General features: G+C 46.0%; 1 protein-coding gene across 9 annotated transcripts in view; it reads left to right on the forward strand.

The window, feature by feature from the left end:
• The first annotated feature begins 28 nt into the window (after nt 1–28).
• CRACR2A (calcium release activated channel regulator 2A) overlaps nt 29–17,972 on the forward strand; it is a 45,595-nt gene continuing 27,651 nt past the window's right edge. The window contains exons 1-8 of one of the 9 annotated variants that reach the window (XM_088143653.1): nt 32–1,715; nt 2,224–2,424; nt 4,285–4,521; nt 6,821–6,932; nt 9,464–9,629; nt 14,525–14,671; nt 16,759–16,849; nt 17,765–17,860. In XM_088143653.1, coding sequence (XP_087999779.1) covers nt 4,348–4,521; nt 6,821–6,932; nt 9,464–9,629; nt 14,525–14,671; nt 16,759–16,849; nt 17,765–17,860 — 786 coding nt within the window. In that variant the 5' untranslated portion in view covers nt 32–1,715; nt 2,224–2,424; nt 4,285–4,347. Of the gene's footprint in view, nt 1,716–1,736; nt 2,425–2,452; nt 4,522–6,820; nt 6,933–9,463; nt 9,630–9,667; nt 12,620–14,524; nt 14,672–16,758; nt 16,850–17,764; nt 17,861–17,972 lie in introns of those variants that run through there. The other 8 variants (XM_088143778.1, XR_015796688.1, XM_088143605.1 and 5 more) reach the window with 8 other exon arrangements.

The raw sequence follows: 17,972 nt of genomic DNA on the forward strand, positions 1-17,972 counted from the left end.
CGCCCCCGGCCTCGCGCTGGGTTGGGGGCGGGCCCTGCGCCCTTCCTTCCCTCTGCCCCGCGCGCAGCGGGACTTTCGGGCGTGAGCCGGGGGCGCGCTGGCAGCCTGGAAGAACAGCCCGGAATGGGGAAGGCTGCCGGGGCCGCGCGGGGAGGGCGAAGCCGGTGCGGAAGGAGACGAGAGGGCCGGCGGCGCAGGGGCCCGGCCGCCCGTTCGGCCGGGGCCCCGCACGGCCGCCGCCTCCCCCCCGGGGCTGGCCCGGTCCCGTCCCGCCTCCCGGCCGCGGGGCGTTCGCTCCGCGGTCTCTCGGTGAAGCCTCAGCCGCAGAGCGCGGAAACGGCTTGACGAGTAGCGGGGCAATAAAGCAGCAGCGAATACTCCCGTGCGCTGAATGTGATAAGAGCAATGATAAAGCGGCCGAGCGGGGGAGCCGGCTCCCGGAGCCGCGCGGGCCCCGACGGCCGAGCGGAGCGCTCCTTCCCCGGCTCTGCGGCGACAGGCGATGCGGTGCCCGCCCGCCCGCTTCGCGCTTCGGGGCGGAAGGCGCGGGGACTCCCGCCCGGGCCCTCGGTGGGCGCCCTGCAGCCGGCTGGCCGCGTCGGTGCGACGCCCGTCTCCGGCTTGGGGGCGCTGCCTCGAGCACGGCCGCAGCTCCGGGCGCACACGTGGGCGGAACCCCGGCGGAGGCCGGACCGGTCGGGCCCGCTCCGGCGCCCCCCGCGCGGGTTGAGCAAGGCGCGCGGCCCCGCCTCCCTCCCTCCCTCCCTCCGTCTGCGCGCCCAGGTGGGCCGAGGAGCGGCTCGAGGGCCGGGCTGCGGGAGGCGCCGACGACGCGTCGCCCGGAGAGAGACCTCGAGGTAAGCCGCGCGCCCGCCCGCCGGGTCCCTCCTCGGCCGCAGCGGAAGGAGGCCCGGGAACGGAGCCGTCGTGGCGGCTTTGGGGAGAGGAGCGTGGCCGGGCGCCCCCTCGGGCCCGCGGAGGCGGGGGGACGCCGGAGTCGCGCGGTTACAAGTTCCGGGCGCGGCGCTCCGAGGGCGCGTTTCCTTCCCCGGGGTCGCGCCGGAGGCAGAAACGGCCTCCTCGGCCGGCCGTCGGTCGAAGGCGCCGGGCGCGCTCCCCGGGTGGCGGCGCTGGGCAGGGGCAGCGCGGGGAGCTCGCGAGACGGGCACTGCCCGGGCCTGCTCGTCGGAGAAGGCGCCCGTGGTCCCGGGACGAAATAGAGGCGGCGGCCGCGGCCGATGCCCACCTCCGACGAGCGGCGGCGCCTGCCGCCTGGCGGAGACGGGGCTCGAGGAGCGCCCGCCTGGCCCGTCTTCGCGCTCTTCCACGTCGGCGGGCGAACGACAGGCGCCCCGGGGACCGGAGCGCGGCCCCGCCGTCCGTAACCTCGCCGGCGGGGACCGAGCGCCGCCGCCGCCGCCGCGGAAGTTGCCGTGCCCGGTTGAGGCCTCTCTACGGACGGAGTCTGTGAAACTAACTCTTGCCGCGGCTGAGAGTTTCGCTGGGACCTCGGGCTATGAAAATAGCGCCCGGCTGCCGTTATCCAGATGGTGGCGGCGGATTGGAAGCATAAATCTGAACGTTACGGCCACCCATCCTGTCGAGGGGCTTCCGTTGCGCGCACAGTGCTGGTGGGAGAGGGCCGCACCGAGCCCAGTCTGCGGGTTCCTCGCTGGGACGGAAAACAGCGGTGACGAAATCTCCCCTCAGACAACGTACGTCTTTGCCTGTTCGTCTGTGGAAACGTGTCGCTGAGGGAGGACGGGGGGGGGGGTGGCCGCAAAGAGACCCCTCGTCGCAAGCCACCGTCCCCGCGGCAGACGTGGAAAGTGTTCCCTGGAGTTAAAAAGGGAAATAAAATACCATGACCGTGCTAACCTGTTGGCCAGGGGGTGAACCTCCGCTCCTTGGCTGGTTTACAGTCCAGGTGTGTCTCCTTCTGTACACACATTGGCACATTTGCAAGCTGGGTGCCTCTCTTAGGAATGGGGTGTGATGTATCTGCCAGGCAGGTTACACGGAGCTTGCTCAATCGTTATTACGCCAGGCGGAAATGCTTCTGATCCCTCTCAATCATGCCACCGGGTAGAGAACTAAACGGTTAAATTACACGTAAAATATGCGTGTTATTCTGCAAATGTAACAACTAGGCACGAAAGGAAGGAAATTCAGGGGCACTGGAGTGCCTGGCGTGTTTTCTGAGTCACCTCTCTGATATTTCAGCGGACACTGTCCACATTACATCAGGGCTATTTCTGAGAAACCTGAGATGCATCGGAGGCCAAATTCTTTTCTAAATCCACATGCTCTGGATTTTCTGAGACCGTTCAGCCCGCATAATCTCTGGTTTAGTGAAAGATATGCAAAAGCTCTGATCATTTTTCCTCAGTGAACACAGAGAAGCTTGACACGCTTGAAGTGACGGTATGTTTCCTGTGGTTACATGGATTTCCTCACCACCCATATTAAACTCAAGTATGACAGGCAGATGCAAATTTCTAAAGACCAGCAGTCTTGGTGCTACAGATCTACAGTACTTCCTGTAAAGGTTTGAGGAGGAAGGCATGACAGTGCGCAGTCCTGACTACTGTGCTGCCTTCGTTCTCAGTAGGCAAAGATGCGGCAAACTCAGTTTAACAGAGGCAACCCTTTAGTGTAGCACAGGTTGTCAGATTGCCTTTGTCATCATTCTCAGCCTGATTAACCTAAAAATAAATCCAGGGGTTTTCAGAATATTTATTTAATATCCTTAAGGACCTCCCAGGTACATGCTTAAGCCCTACAATTGAGTACACAGAAGAGGCTGATAAGTCGGCTCCTGTTTCCAGTTGAGATGTTGCTCAACTCCCTTCAGGGGCCAATTTGGGGCTTCAGAAATAACTGTCCCTCGATTGCTGGGGGATTGTCAGCTGTTTTAACCTGTTACCTGGAACAGAAGCAGCGTCAGGGAAAAACATTGACCTTTACCAGAGAAATTTAGATCTTTAGAAGGAGATAAAGCATGACAAATGTCTCCAAGTTCCACTCCTTTAAAACCTATTTTTAATAGTGCACATCAGTAGAAGAGGGTAACTTCTACAGGAACAGTACACTGTTGTATTATGGTGTATGGAAGGCATGTTAAGGACACCCGGCTTTGTTTTCCTCTGTCCCACCAAGCAACAGCAGGAAAACATCCACTGATCATTCTCCCGGCTCTGGAAACAAAGCCCTTGGTGCAACAGTCTAAGGGCCTGGGCCTGTTTGGCTTGCAAAAGAAAAGACCCAGAGGGGCAATGGGATTCGCATCTGCCAACCTCTAAAAGGTTGCCAGGTGCTGCAGGGGCAGCTCTGTTTTCTGTTACACAGGAACCAAGGGCTTGGAACCTGAGACAGGAGATTCAGGTGAAAGATGGGAACTGCAAGAGCTGTTACATCATGGGACCAGCCGCCTTGGGCAGGGATGGCATTCTCCTCGCCTGATTTTTTCCAGTGGGGGCTGGATGGTTATATTGCAGTTAGAAAATCAGTCAATAAATTTTGATTATTAATTTTAATGTGGCTTTTTAAAAAAAATTTAAAACCTGGTGAGATGATCCAATATATCAATTCTCTTCTTGTTGCTAGATGGCATAATGCCAGATACAATTTTTTTGCTACCATAAAAATGCTTTATTGTGGCCAAATGCTAGAAACATCTCTCACTGGATCAGTGATATTTAAAAATGTGTGGAAAATAGCTTTGGCAGAAAAAATAGTAGCTTCGTTGCATGTCTCAACAAATCTTTTACTTAAGGTGTATTTTATACAAATTTGGTTTCTAATTTTTAGGTGTTATCAGCAAATCAGTTCCTAATAGAGTATCCTCATTTATTGAACTGTTGCTGAGCACTGAGTGCAGTTTTAGGGTTAGCTATGGATGCCCAACAATCTGCCACTGAGCCCACATTTTGCTAGTTTGCTCACGGGCAGAACAACCGCAAAGAAATCATGTTCAGTTCGGCATGGTGTAACTCGATTGAATTTCTAGCATAATAGTATAATGTTCTGCATCCCCAAGGAGTTTTTGGTGGGTTTGGTTCATAAATTTTCCAGAGATTCAGCACATCCTTATAAAAAGAAAAATAAAAGAAAGAAAATAATAATGTTAACTCATCTAGCTTAATGAGAATGTCAAACATGTTGTATGTTTACTTTTTAGGCAGTTCTTGTTTGGTGCTTCAGCAGCTATTTATAGAAATGATTACAAAAAGAGTATCGTGAAGAACCTCAATGCAAGAATCTTATACGTTCTTTATTCTTTAGCTGTTCAGCTTGTGGGCTGTATTTGAGACTAAAGAAATGGCAACTTCATGAAAATCTGTGAAGATGGACAGACAGAACAGGGGTGTTGCTGATCCTCAGCTACAGGAAGATCCAGAAGGCAGCAAAATAGAAGGAGATAACTCAGAAGCACAGTTGGATGTGTTGGCCAAAGCACACGAGTTCTTTCAGATCTGTGATGTAGAAGGGAAAGGGTTTATCGCTCGTCATGACATGCAGGTAAACTGCAAAATGTGGATTTATAAGTATTCATTCATTGTCAAGGAATCTTTGTCCTGTTTGAAGTTGCAGCTGTGAGCAGGCAAGAATGAATAGCACATTCATTCTCACAGCTTTATTACTCGGCTGTAAATTAGTTCAACACAAATTGAGTAAACAGAGATAACCCACATGCTGAGGGATGTAAATCCGGCAGAAAGCCTAATAAGAAAGTATTTGCTTTTGTACTGTAGCAGAGAATCCCACTAAGCTGGTCTATAGTGATGGCTGAGGAGGGAATTCTAGGGCCATTAGACATTGATTAAAGGTCCTGGAACAGTGGAACTCATGGGAACCAGTCCAAGATTGGAAGCCGGTGGTCAGTCCATCGGGTAAGGAGCCAGAAGAGCTAGGAATATGGAAGGAAGCAGGTCAGGAAGCAGGAAGGCTGTTTCCAGGGAAGAGATACTCCAGCCATGAATCATTGGTGGAATTGATGCCTTTCCTCTGGAGGAGCCGCACTGACCTCTGCTTAGCTCTAGGGGCAGAGACTTGCCCGTGGTTTGGATCCAGCTCCCTATTATCAGAACCCGCACACCTGTTCCAGATCTTTCTTACTGACCTCTGGACTTGCCTTAGGTGTCTGATAGCCCACTGGCCCTCCAAATGTAGGATGGCAAATCATCAGGTCCTTCTCTCCAGTTGCAGAAGTTATAACACTGCCTGAGGCAATTGGTGTACTTTAGATGTTTTTAAAAAGCACAACTAACCATCACAGTATGTGAAATCTCCATTTTATTTTGCGGTTTGCTTATTTTATTTTGCCTGCTTCTCTTAATTAATGTTTGTCCAAAGCAGGAGCCTCCACATTTGCTTCACGGTTTCATTTTGAGCACAGCATTGTTGGGAACTCTCTTTTCATGTATTATTAGCTCTCTGTCCAGTATTGGATCCTGTCTGGGGACTGAGACAGGCTTACTTATTCTGATGGCCGACCTACTAGGGCGATGTATTCAGGTTCTGCCGGCCCTTTCAATACTATTGGCAGTATCTTTCTGGATAGGCTTACGGGGCTAGAACTTGGGGCACGGCTCCTCTTTCTTCAGAAAGACTGGTCTCAGAAGTAGTGTTTGGGAATCTGCAATTTGAACTTTTAGACAATGTTCTGTGGGAGCCTCTGGGTTCTGTTTTACCTCCCATGCTATTTAATATTTATTTGAAATTGCTAGGAGAAGTCATCTGGAATTTTGGAATGTGGTGTCAGCAATATATGGATGATGCCCAACTATCACTCAATTACATGTCATACAAAGACATAGGTGAAGTTCTGAACCATTGCCTGGAGACAATAATCCATGTAGACTAACTAGTTGAAGCTGAATTCAGAGAAGATGGAGTGTTTTTTGTTAGTTCTGGGAATTGACTCTCAAGTTGTCTTGAAGTATATAGTGCTTTTCTTGAAAGCACAGGCTTGTAGTTTGTGGATTCTAGGTCCAAGGTGGACAGTACCTTACCTGTGGGCCATATAAACCCTCTTTTTGCACCCCTGGGAACCCCCCAGATAAGGCCAATGAAATGTGGCAGCAAAATTCACTTTTTTTTAATCAGAGAGAGAAGAAAAGTGTTTATGTTGTTGTTAAAAGTAGAGTTCCAGATGCTAGATTTTGTACTGCATTCAAAAAAATGATGCATGATGTTGAAGGATGCTGGGGGATCAATGAGAAGGAGAACAGATCTGCAATGTATCTCAGGTTCATTTATTCATATTCTTTCCACCCCTCAGTGGAGAAGCATGGATATAGAACTTCAGCATTGTACCTGGAAGGACTGTCATATGATGAAGCTTAGGATAAATGTTCTTTATAGAACAAATGTTTAGGATCCACCAAGTTAGGTCTCTGTTAGCCAAAGGATAAATCAACATGATAGGAATGTGAAGCTCAATCCTTGTTAAAAAGAGGATAATACCCAAATGAGTACAAATCAGCCTTTAAAGGGTAGAGTGGGAGGAATGATTTCTCATGGTATCTACAATATTTTATGTCACTGATGGCTATTTAATAAAGACATTGCATTGGTTCCAAATTTCTCTGGTACCTTTCTAACCCAGTCTGAATCCAGACATTGTAAGACACAGGTTGAAATCCTCATGAGTCAATGAGACTTATTTCTTATTAGATAGTTGTAATTCCCCTGGGTAAAAAGAAAAGGAATCTCCTAGTCATCTAAATTATTTGTCTTTTTTCAGGATCTTTTTAAAATTAACCTTCTTAATTTATACATAACATCTATATAATTGAGGAAAACATTGTCATTTTAGAGGCTCCATGGTGAGTTACCTCTTGTCCCAGAAGAGCTGGAGAAAGTATTTAACACTCTGGATACAGATGGCAATGGTTCTCTTACTCTAGAAGAATTCATCACGGGATTCAGTGAGTTTTAAGTGCACATAGTGCTTTAGAAGTATTTCAGCTAACCATCAATTCCTACTCAAGTGGTTCTTTTATGTATTCATCTACAGGTAGTCCTCAAATTACCACCATTCATTTAACAACCATTCAAAGTTACAATGGTGCTGAAAGAAGTGACTTATGATTGGTCCTTGCACTTATGACCATTGCAGCGTCCCCATGGTCATGTGATCAAAATTTGGGCGCTTGGCAACTGACATGTATTTACAATGGTTGCAGCATCCCGGGTCACATGATCACTATTTGCAACCTTCCCAGGGGGCTTCCGACAAGCAAAGGCAATGAGGGCAGCCAGATTCGCTTAACGACCATATGATTCACTTAAAGACTGCAGTGATTCACTTAATGAACACGGCAAAAAAGGTCGTAAAATCAGGCACAACTCACTTAATGACCACATTGCTTAGTGGCGGAAGTTCCAGTCCTAATTGTGGTTGTAGGTCAAGGACTACCTGTATATTATTTGATTTCTCATCACTCAATAGCATAACTTGATCTAGAGAAAGGCCAGTGGAATCCTTTGATTGGGACATTCCTTTCTTTGGGCTGTAGCTCCATCTGGCATCCCTTGCAATGCCAGTCACATTTTCCTGGGGGGGGGAGGTATTCACTATTCTGAGGCTTGACAACTCCATGTGCTGATATTGTGATGATACATTACAGATTCTAATTACATTTCAATAAATAAAATAAAAAGATTTCCCTATTTCACCTCCCAGCAAAATTTCCTGAAGTTATTACAGAAATCATTTATGCTTATTTACTGACTTACATATTACTGCATTCTATCTTTATTATGCAACCGCTTATCTTTGTTTTGTTCTCTACACATCAGATAAGATCTGGTTGAATATACCCTTTACTAATCATTTATATTATAATTATTTATATTATATTTATATCATTTATATTTTGGCCTACAGTAGTCCTTGGTTAACAATGGTAATTGGGATTGAAATTTCCATCACTAAGCAATCCGGTTATAAAGCGTGACATCACGTGACTGTATCCCAGCACTCCCTGTTGTTGTCCTTATCTGAATCCCACCGGTCATTAGGCAAGGACTCGCCCTGATCCAAGCCAATCCTGGCTTGGCCCCTCCCAGCCCCGAGTGCCTCCTCTGCCTCCTCTTCAACTCCCCCATCTATCTCCCCCCTCACCTCTGCCCTTTTGGCTGTCCTGCACAGTGGCACTCCTTGGCGGCAGTGGCTGGGTGAGACTGCTGCCGGCCCCAGGCCACTATTTCAGCACCACTGGCGCTGCCACTGAGGAGTGCCACTGTGCAGGGCAGCCAAAAGGGCAGAGATGGGGGGAGATAGGTGATGGGGGAGTTGAAGCTCCCCTGCGCTCATAAGTGCAGATGGACTGCCAAGCGCCCAAATTTTGACCATGTGACTGCAGGGGTTCTATAACTGCAGTAACTTCAAGACTGGGCATAAGTATCATTTGTTCAGCATCACCATAACTTTGAACGGTCACTAAACAAATGGTTGTTAACTGAGGACTACTGAAATATCATGGTAGCAGTTTTCCATAGAACGATTGTTAGTAAGCACATGCCAGAATAATGCAGCCTTGATCATAAGGATAGTGTAGTGTTTTTGTGTTTTTGTTGCTCTGTAGCTAAAAAAGGATTTGATTGAAGGTAGTGAGAAAAAAGAAGCATTACTTTTACAGTTCGTTCCACTCAGCTGTACATCAGCGTTGAGATATTTTCTCACTAGCTCATGAAAAGTTGTTGGTTGCTTAATCAATTTCTCCATGGTACTGCACAGTAATTGGAATACTGTGATCTAATGGGTCACTTCAGCCTGAAGACAGAGCTGAAGTCTTGTCCTCTTCTAAAATGGAAATTAGGCAGTGCTACTTCTCTCTAGTTACTTACGACATCTAGTAATCTGCATGGATCCAGTTCTCTCTTACCTCCTGGAAGACTTCATCCCACAGCCTGGGTGGGGAAGACTTAGATTTCTTTTTTTTCCTTTTCCACGGCCAGCTGCTTTTCTCAGAAGAAATTCAAAAGCCCAAAAGCCTTCAGCAAACTCTTCCCTTGCTGCTTAGCTTTGAAGGGAGATGCTCACCATAGTAGAGGTAGAGATGCTTAGTCTGCAGGCCAGTTATGGGTATCTTGTTGAGACCGACAGAGCCTCTGTCCTAGAGGTGCTCGTTAAAAAGCTCACAGCATGAGATGCTGCCAGGCCATTCGCTGGACTGTGTTATCTGTTCGTCATCAGGTATATTAAAACCTAAGACCTTCCGTCCTTTTGGAAGGAATTAATATAAACAGTTTGTTCAATGAATGTTGTAGAATTTTGATGCTCTTCTGTATTCATCTTTATCAGAAAATGACGCACTTTTTTTTTCTTTTAGGTTATAGAAGCTAATTTAGCAAGATTTATTTCTCACGCTGTTACAGCTAGATTTTTTTCATTTATTGCAAACACCTTGAGTCCTAACAATTTTTTTAAAATCAAGTCTTTTAAAACCTGCAGGCCAGTTTTTGTCTGGGAGGAAGGAATCTGTTGCTGAGGTCTGTGGATGTGAAACTGGAAATAACTTTCATCCTAAACCAAAAGAAAGCATTATGGAAGGAAATGAGGAAGAAGATCAGTTTTCACATCTCATGGAGCAGCTTGGAGCTAATAACATCTTGAAGGAGTAAGTATTGCCATTGAAACAGTGGAGAAGCAGGAGAACCACGGAAACACCTGTCTTTCTGGATTGCGCTGTTTTGGCCTGGAGGAAGGAGGTCAGGCGTTTGAATTTGTTTATTTGTTTATTTGTGTGTGTGTGTGTATTTCAAATTTAGATACCGCCCATCTCACAAAAAAGTGACTCTGGGTGGTTCACAATAAAACAGCAATAAATATTAAAATACAATAAAACAATATAAAATACAGTAAAAATAGAATAAAACCAAACACATACACAAGTAATATCTTCCAAGATGTCGATGGTCAGTAAGATGTTAACATAGGGGAGCATCTTCAAGGTGCTAGCCACCCCTAGGGTGGGTTGCCCTTTTTTGCGCCCCATGCCAGTTGGCAGACCCAGGTCTTGACTGCTTTCCAGAGGGACAAGCGAGTTGGGGCCCGCCTCACCTCTGGGGGGAGAGTATTCCATGGGGCGGGGGCCACGGCAGAGAAGGCTCTCTTTCTGGACCCCAGAATGCTGCTTTACATCCACCTGTGCAAGAAAACCGATTCAAGACTGGTTTAAAATACCATTGAAGAAAAGGACATATTTACAGTTTCCATCTGGCAATCTGGACGTCAGGCCTATTTTTCAGTCTCTCAGGAGAGCAGGTCAAAAGTCAGTTTCTGGGCTTCTCCAGTTGTTTCTCCCCTTTCCTCCTCTGCTCTGCAACCCAGTTGGAATTCTGCATTCCAGAGTAGAAAACGGACTCCTCTGGATGCTTCAGGTTGCTTTGCACACGCTGCATTGTCTCGGCTGTTCTTCCCTGTCATAAATTTAGGAGAGTTGTTGCATAATCAGCCGCGGTCAAATACTCTTTCGCAGATAGGAGGCTCCATTGGTGAGCGCAGCCCATGGGTTTGTTATGTCACATTTTGGGGTTCGACATCCTCCTTGCCCTGTTTTGCTTTTCACAGTTCCAGACATCTTGGCAGGCTCACTTAGACTGAGATGGGCGGAGTTGTGAGGTATGTGCAGCTTCCGTGAGATCATGGAAGAGCCAAAATCTCAAATGCCAAATTAGGTGTGATGTTGGAGATTTGTTACTGGCTCAATCAATATCTTTTTTTCCTGCAGTAGTGATACGGAGGCTAGCTATGATCTTGGAGACGGATTGTGTCACGGCAGAGGCTTCTTGCCCGAGAGATAAAAGCAGGAAGTCCCTGCACTGGTCTGTAAGACTGATTTGTTAAAAATTATTTCAAGTTCCGTATTCTCACCATAATGCTGACCAGATTTGATGGGAGTTGCTAGTGCATATTTTAGCTGGGAACCTTTAATAATAGTTATATTCCCATTTTAAGACAATTGGGAAATTCAGTCATTCTAAAGGAGGAGCTGGCCCTCAGCTTGCACCAACAGAACAGGCGCCTCAGGGACCGTGTTTGATACCGTGAATTCTATATAACTTTAAGCTGATTTATTGGAAAGATATTCTGCTGGCTACCTTCTGGACTTCGTTTTTCTGGAAGTACCAAAGAGTATTCACCAAGTTAAATAAAACAGTGGGCAGTAGTAAATATTGGAACTCGGTGGTGTAATTTACAAAACCTTTTTCAAGTTAAAAAATAAAAAACAGCAACAGTGAAATAACTAACCATTATGATGGAAGAGAGAGCAGCCTCAGGTAGAACGCTTTAGGTGTCGTGGAAGAACAGCCCGTTTCACTCTTTCCTGTGATCTAGCTTGGGGTGGTGGGTTGCTACCCGCTGGTGGTCAGCAAAACAACTTGGCGGCTTTGAGCACTGTCTGCTCTTTGAGCTGAGTGTGTGAGGCTGCCATCTTCTGTTCATCTTCGGTTAGGCAGCAAAATGTCCTGGAGCTGCCTTGCAGTTGGGGTCTTAATTTCAAACAATTCTCAAGTGATCATATGTAGGAATGGTGGCATTAGTCTGGTGCCAGGCGGTTTAGCTCCAGAATCTATGGTCTCTGATGGAATCATGATCCAAAAGAAATAAATACATATTTTGGGATCAAGGATATCACATCTACGATATTAGGATCATGGATGAGAATATCATTTTAACATGTTGCTGCCAGAAACTTGAGTTGCTATTCACCTTCATCTAAAAATTACTTTGCCCTGTTCACGTCCATGGATAATTGAAACGTTAAGGGAAATTCACAGATTCCCTAATGCAAGAAATATTTTGAGTAAGTTGAAGGAAACAAAATAAAAATGTGGATGTTCTTCATTTTAAATTGATGGTTTCCTACAATGAAAGTTTCCCTTGTGGATATCTCTCCTGCATTTCCTCTTCTTCCAAAAATAACAGTGGAGGGCAGCTCCTATGGCAGGAAGACGGGAAGGGATGGGCACATTCCCACTCGGTTTTCTCTCAGATTGCCCTTCAAAATGTCTTGGAGAAATGCTGGGATGTGTGTGCATGCAATCAGGCCTGCTGGAAAAAGGAAAGGGGAAACAGTACAATGGGAAGAAAGCTTGTACATTCATAGATCCTGTTATTTCTCTGACAATTGTCTTGAAAGAGCTAGGAATAATGAGGACAGATGACCCATCCCGGTATTTGACCATAGACATTCGGAGGGGGATTTCATCTCCTTCCTCCGTGCGGTTTGGAGGGATTTGGAGGGAGCATCTTCAGGGATGCTACTGTAATTAAAATAAGAACATTTGAAGTACATGCAGTGTGATGTATAACCCCACTAACCAGAGATATTGCTGCACGGGCTTATGGGTTGAGAACTGGAGACACTTCGTTTTACTGGTTCCATTCTTTTCTGCAGGACTGCACAGGATCCCATTGAACATGCTCATCCAATTCCTAGATTTGTTGACTTTCCTGCATTCCGAACTGTTAGTTAATACACAGGTGGCTTCAGTGAACTTTGGTGCACTAGCCAGGGCCCTCCCTGAACCAAAATAGTCCAACTTGAGTGATGCTCAACCATGGCCTCACAAGGATCCATGTTCACAGCTGGATTACGGCAAAGTGTGTGGAGCTACTTTTTCAGATGATCTAGAGCAGTGGTTGGTGCATTGGGCAGCAGCCAGATTAAGTGATGTGACTAAATGAAGACATTCACATTGATCCATAGAGCCATAAAAGGCTCAGGAACCAAGTATTTAAAAAATGTCTTTCTCAAGACCACCTATTCTTGCATTAGATTAGCTAGGGAGATTCTGCTTGTGGTCTCACTGATGCGTTTGACTGACAGCGTGGTAGCACCCCAGCTGAACACCCTTTCCCAGGGGAAATGAGGTGCCGCAGGCCCCATGGCTTTGAAGACATGGTGAACCACAACTGAAGCCATATTTCTTCACCTAGACTGGTGCTGGAGGAGTAACCACTGCTGCCTTTTCCTAGGAATTATATTTTAATTGCTGTGCTCTCATTGTTCTGTCATTGTAGTTGGTGGGAGTTTGTTTTGTTGTTCATTGTGTTTATCAAATTACAGTGGTACCTCTAGTTACGAACTTAATCCGTTCCATGACTCTGGTTGCAACTCGAGTTGGTCTCAAGTCGAGGTAAAGTTTCCCATAAGGTTCAATGTAAATACGGTTAATCCGTTCTGCCCTCCGAATTTGGTTGCACCACAAGGCAAATTTCCCCATGAGGTTCAATGTAAATATGGCTAATCTGCCCTCCGAATTTGGTCGCACCCCGAGGTAAATTTCCCCCATAAGGTTCAATGTAAATACGGCTAAACAGTTCTGAAACATATGCATTTTATTTTTAAACCTCAAAAACCTTCCAAATGCCACAAAAACCTTCCAAACGCCACAAAACACACCACAAGCCTCAACGAACGTCTCCTTGCTACCGCGATCTCGCCCACAGGAAGCCGCGATCGCGTGGCAGCAGGGAAAATGGCCGTGGATCCAGTTCGTAAGTAGAGGCGGAGTTCGCAAGTAGAGGTAAATTTTGGGGGCCGGAGCTAGTCGTATCTTGAAAAATTCGTAAGGAGGGGCATTTGTAACTAGAGGTACCACTGTATTGCTTTTGTTCTGCACTCTGTGCTCCTTTGGGAGAAAGAATAGTATAAATGAGCATTTTCACTTTTGTTATGAATTTTAAGATTAGTAATACAAAGGAGCCCTTACCAGCAAGAACAGAAACTGTAAACATATATATGACCGTTAACATTTCTGCAGAAGATAGTCATGTACAAGTGGCTTTGTATCTTCTGTAGTAAAATTTAGAGATGGATGAAAAAGTTGTGCAACTTATTTCTTAAAATAAAAACATACCCAAATCTACATTTCTTCATAAATGGAATCAAAAGGACATTGCCAGTATGCTTCTGGGCTCAGTTTAAGGTCCTAGTAGTGACCTGTAAAGGCCTTCATGGCATGAGCCATGTTACTTGTGGGACTAACTCTCCCCAATTGTATCTACCCATCCTGTGAGATCCAACAGGAGAGGCATGCTCTGGGGCCCAACCACTAGGGAGTGCCATCTGGCTGGCCCCAGAGGAGAACCTTGTGGTGCTACCCTCTGGAAGGTCATTCTCCAGAGATTAGACTTGCCCCAACCCTACTGGGTTTCTGTAAGGCCTTAAAAACCTGGTTTTGTTGATGAGCCTGGAGCCAGGGTTGTGTGGCTAAGTCCATATCTTGGTTATATTGACAGTGTTGGTTGGTTTTATCTCCCATATTTGTTATTTATGTAGTTTTTATTCTCTGTTAGCTGCCCAGAGTCATACATTTGAGATAGGTGACCATGTAAGTTGAATAAATAAATAAAATTAGAACTGAAGAAAAAGTAAAAGTCACTGATTCTTCCATCTATCCCCATGATTCTTACTTTATGATACAAGAGTGCTAAAATTACATTTGCTGCTGAAACTCCCAAAATTTAGCTCCTAACATGCATTTCTTTTTTTCCTTTCCCCAGTGAAAATGATATAAAGAAACTCTGGCTGCATTTGAGGAAACAGGAGCCTCACCTACTTTGCAATTTTGAAGAATTCTTGACAAAAATCTTTTCTCAGCTCCAAGAAGCTGATGATGAAAAGAACACCTTGGAGTATGCCCTGATGAAGTAAATGCTTCTTTTATGATAGCTTCCTAGGGGATCATGTTATATTTCTTTCATAGCAATTCTATTTGGGCAGAGAGTTCTCCAGGAATGGGTAATGTATGTTTAAAGCTACAGCAGCAGGCTTGATTGGATCTATTTGAGGTTTTTTTGCCCTGCAAGTATAACGTCCATTCCATTAACTGTCCGTACAATCCCCAACAGGGATGTAAGTAAGTTCATCATGAATTTATATGAGAGCAAATTGCAGATTGCTTCAGAATGAACTCCCCATTCCAGGAATGGCATGGATGGCAGCACTGAAGCAAAGCTGTCAGAGTTCCTCTTGTTTGGACAAAACTACACCAAAGACGGAGTTCATTCATTGGCAAGAGGTGCATTGAAAAAGATGCTCTCCTACAGCCCCACCCCTTGCTGGAACCACCTACTCAGACTCAGCTTCTGGCTCTGCCACTGCCTACCTGCATGGTTTCAAATTCTCCTTCCCGTGTGCCCACCACGAATTCAGCCACCTGTGGCACTCCTCACCACTTCATCTCCTGCCAGTCGCATTTGTTCAGCCTGCCTTTGCCACCCACCGCAAGCTCTCTGGGTGTCCTCGCCCCATTTGCCCTTCTTGCCTCTTCTTCCTCCCCCAGCCTACGTGCCTTCTTCCAAAAGCTGCCAATGAAATTGGATGAGGATTTGTTCTCAGGGACTGAGTGATTTGGAGAATAGGGGTATCCTGAGGACTGCGGGTGGATTGAGCAACTGCTTCCTGCTGAATAACCAGAGGCTATGCCCATGGCTCCCTTAGGGCACTCTCTACCCATTCCTGAATTGGCACAAAACTATACTAGCATGACGTTTGCAATCCCCATTGCTGATCTGTATCCTGCCTCCACTGCCTCTGTTTCAAGTCCCTGCAGTCTCCTCCAAGGTAATGGGTAACAAATTAGATCCCTTGGACTGCCCTTGGACAATGTTGAAATAACAGAGAAATGCTACCAGTACCAGCCACTTAGAGGCTGTGAGGAATGAGATGATAAATTGCATAAATGAAATAAACTAAGAAAGATACAAGCTTGTCTCACTCATGGGCTGGGAATGAGGGGAAATGGCAGGGAAAAGATGATACCGAACTGTTTTTGTATCACTTTGTTGGGTGTAAGTGGGCAAAGGCATGAAGAATTTGTACTTGGCCAAGAAAGGAACAAGAAGACATAAACCTTTCTACTGGTGGTGTCCTAAGAAGCAAAACTGAAGAGGAATGACCTGGAGTTGGCATTGGTGACCTGCAAAGCTTCTGGCATGTTTGTCTTCCTGCCTCCAAACAACCAGTCGTATATTTGCAACAGATGTAGGGAACAGAAGCAATAAAAGAGCAATGAAAGAGAGCAGAGTTGCCCTCTGTAACTCCTGCCCAGAAGTCCAAGTGATGGCAGTGAGGTACAGGACATCTCAAGGAGAAGATGTGGATTTTTTGATGTGGATCTTTTCCAAAAGCAATTTGCAGATCTTTCAAAGAGGGATAAAATTATAGTGGGGAAAACTTTAATTGCTTTACATCTGTTGGGAGATAATTCTGCAAAGTTTTATTCCGGCAAATTCCTGACAAGCTTTGTTGAGAACTTTCTCCTCAAGATGGTGGAGGAAGGCCCGAGCGCATTACTTCTCCTTGAATCAAAAAGGGAGATTTAACTGAGGAAGTGGAAGAGAGAGGAACATGGGGTGTGGGGAGGGATCACATAATGCTGGAGTTCTGCATTTTAAGGGGAATTAAAGCTCTCCTTAACCCTGTGATCCTTCAAACTCAGTGGAGCCCCCATATTGTGAAGAAGCCACCTACTGGGATCACCTGCCCAAAATTACAAAGAAGACTTTGTGGCACTCTACTAGATAGCCTTTTCCAGTTTGATGCTGAACTGTTGGCTGAGCATTCTTTGAAGATGACTTGCAAAGCAGCCGTTAATCTATCTGATAGATTTGCCAGCCTGTCCGCACTGGACTTTTTCTCAAAAGGAAGAATAGGTGGCTTCTAGTATCTCTAAGCTTTTGCTAGTGCTGCAACCAAGGTGTAATTTGTCGTACTTTTTAAAATTCCTTATTAGCAAAATTTCTGCCTATGATGATGAAATCCAGCAACTGTATGAAGAAATGGAACAGCAAATCAAAAATGAGAAAGAAAAGGTCCTATTGGAGGCAAGTATCTTTTTAATATGGATGATAAAGGGCAGATGGATATAGAATATGACTATAGAATTATTCCCACACTATAGTAGTAAAATAAACTACAGTGGTACCTCTAGTTACGAACTTAACCCGTTCCGTGACTCTGGTTGCAACTCGAGTTGATCTCAAGTCGAGGTAAAGTTTCCCATAAGGTTCAATGTAAATATGGCTAAACAGTTCTGAAACATATGCATTTTATTTTTAAACCTCAAAAACCTTCCAAACGCCACAAAAACCTTCCAAACGCCACAAAACACACCACAAGCCTCAACGAACGTCTCTTTGCTACCGCGATCTCGCCCACAGGAAGCTGCGATCGCGTGGCAGCAGGGAAAATGGCCGCGGATCCAGTTCGTAAGTAGAGGCGGAGTTCGCAAGTAGAGGTAAATTTTGGGGGCCGGAGCTAGTCGTATCTTGAAAAATTTGTAAGGAGGGGCGTTCGTAACTAGAGGTACCACTGTATAGTGTCAAACCTTAGTTTAAGGCAAGAGCCATCTGGTTCGTTCTTGAGGCATTCTGGTTAACAATAGGAGGTGTACTTTTCTCCCCCCATAGCTGCTGGGTTGTCTTATTTTGCCACTGTGCAGCTTAATATAGCTGGCAGGTATATAAGAATTCTGGGGCTGAAAGTGAAAGTGTATCCCAACCAGATAAATGGTCCTTTCCAAGCCACCAACTGACGCATCTTAATTCTTTGAGATAAAAAGTTCAGCATACTCCTGAAAGCTTTGTGCGTGTGTGTGTGTGTGAGAGTGGTTTTTTCTGTGTTTGCATTGCAACCCCCCCCCCTCCCCCAGTCTCTTCCTATACTTAGTTGTTTTCTGACCCACGGTGGTACCTTTACCTAAAATCCTCTGCTCTTTTTGTTGTCCTCCAATTTTACAGGACACCGAGAGGTTTCAGTCCCGACATCAGGATCTGGAGCATAAACTTGCAGAAAAGGAGAAGGAATTGGAACAACTGGCTCAGAAACAGAAAAGAGTATGTGAAAATTGTGATTTTATAATAGCCACCAGTTTCTAAGTAGGCTTAGCCACGCAGTGGCAGTGTGCTGTATCCTTTTGGCTGCGCCGGTAAGAAAGCCCAGAAGCCT

Source organism: Python bivittatus, unplaced genomic scaffold (genome assembly GCF_059951505.1).
Source record: "Python bivittatus isolate LINGU-HERP-01145 unplaced genomic scaffold, Pbiv_v1 ctg000010_np1212, whole genome shotgun sequence".
Classification (NCBI taxonomy): Eukaryota; Metazoa; Chordata; class Lepidosauria; order Squamata; family Pythonidae; genus Python; species Python bivittatus.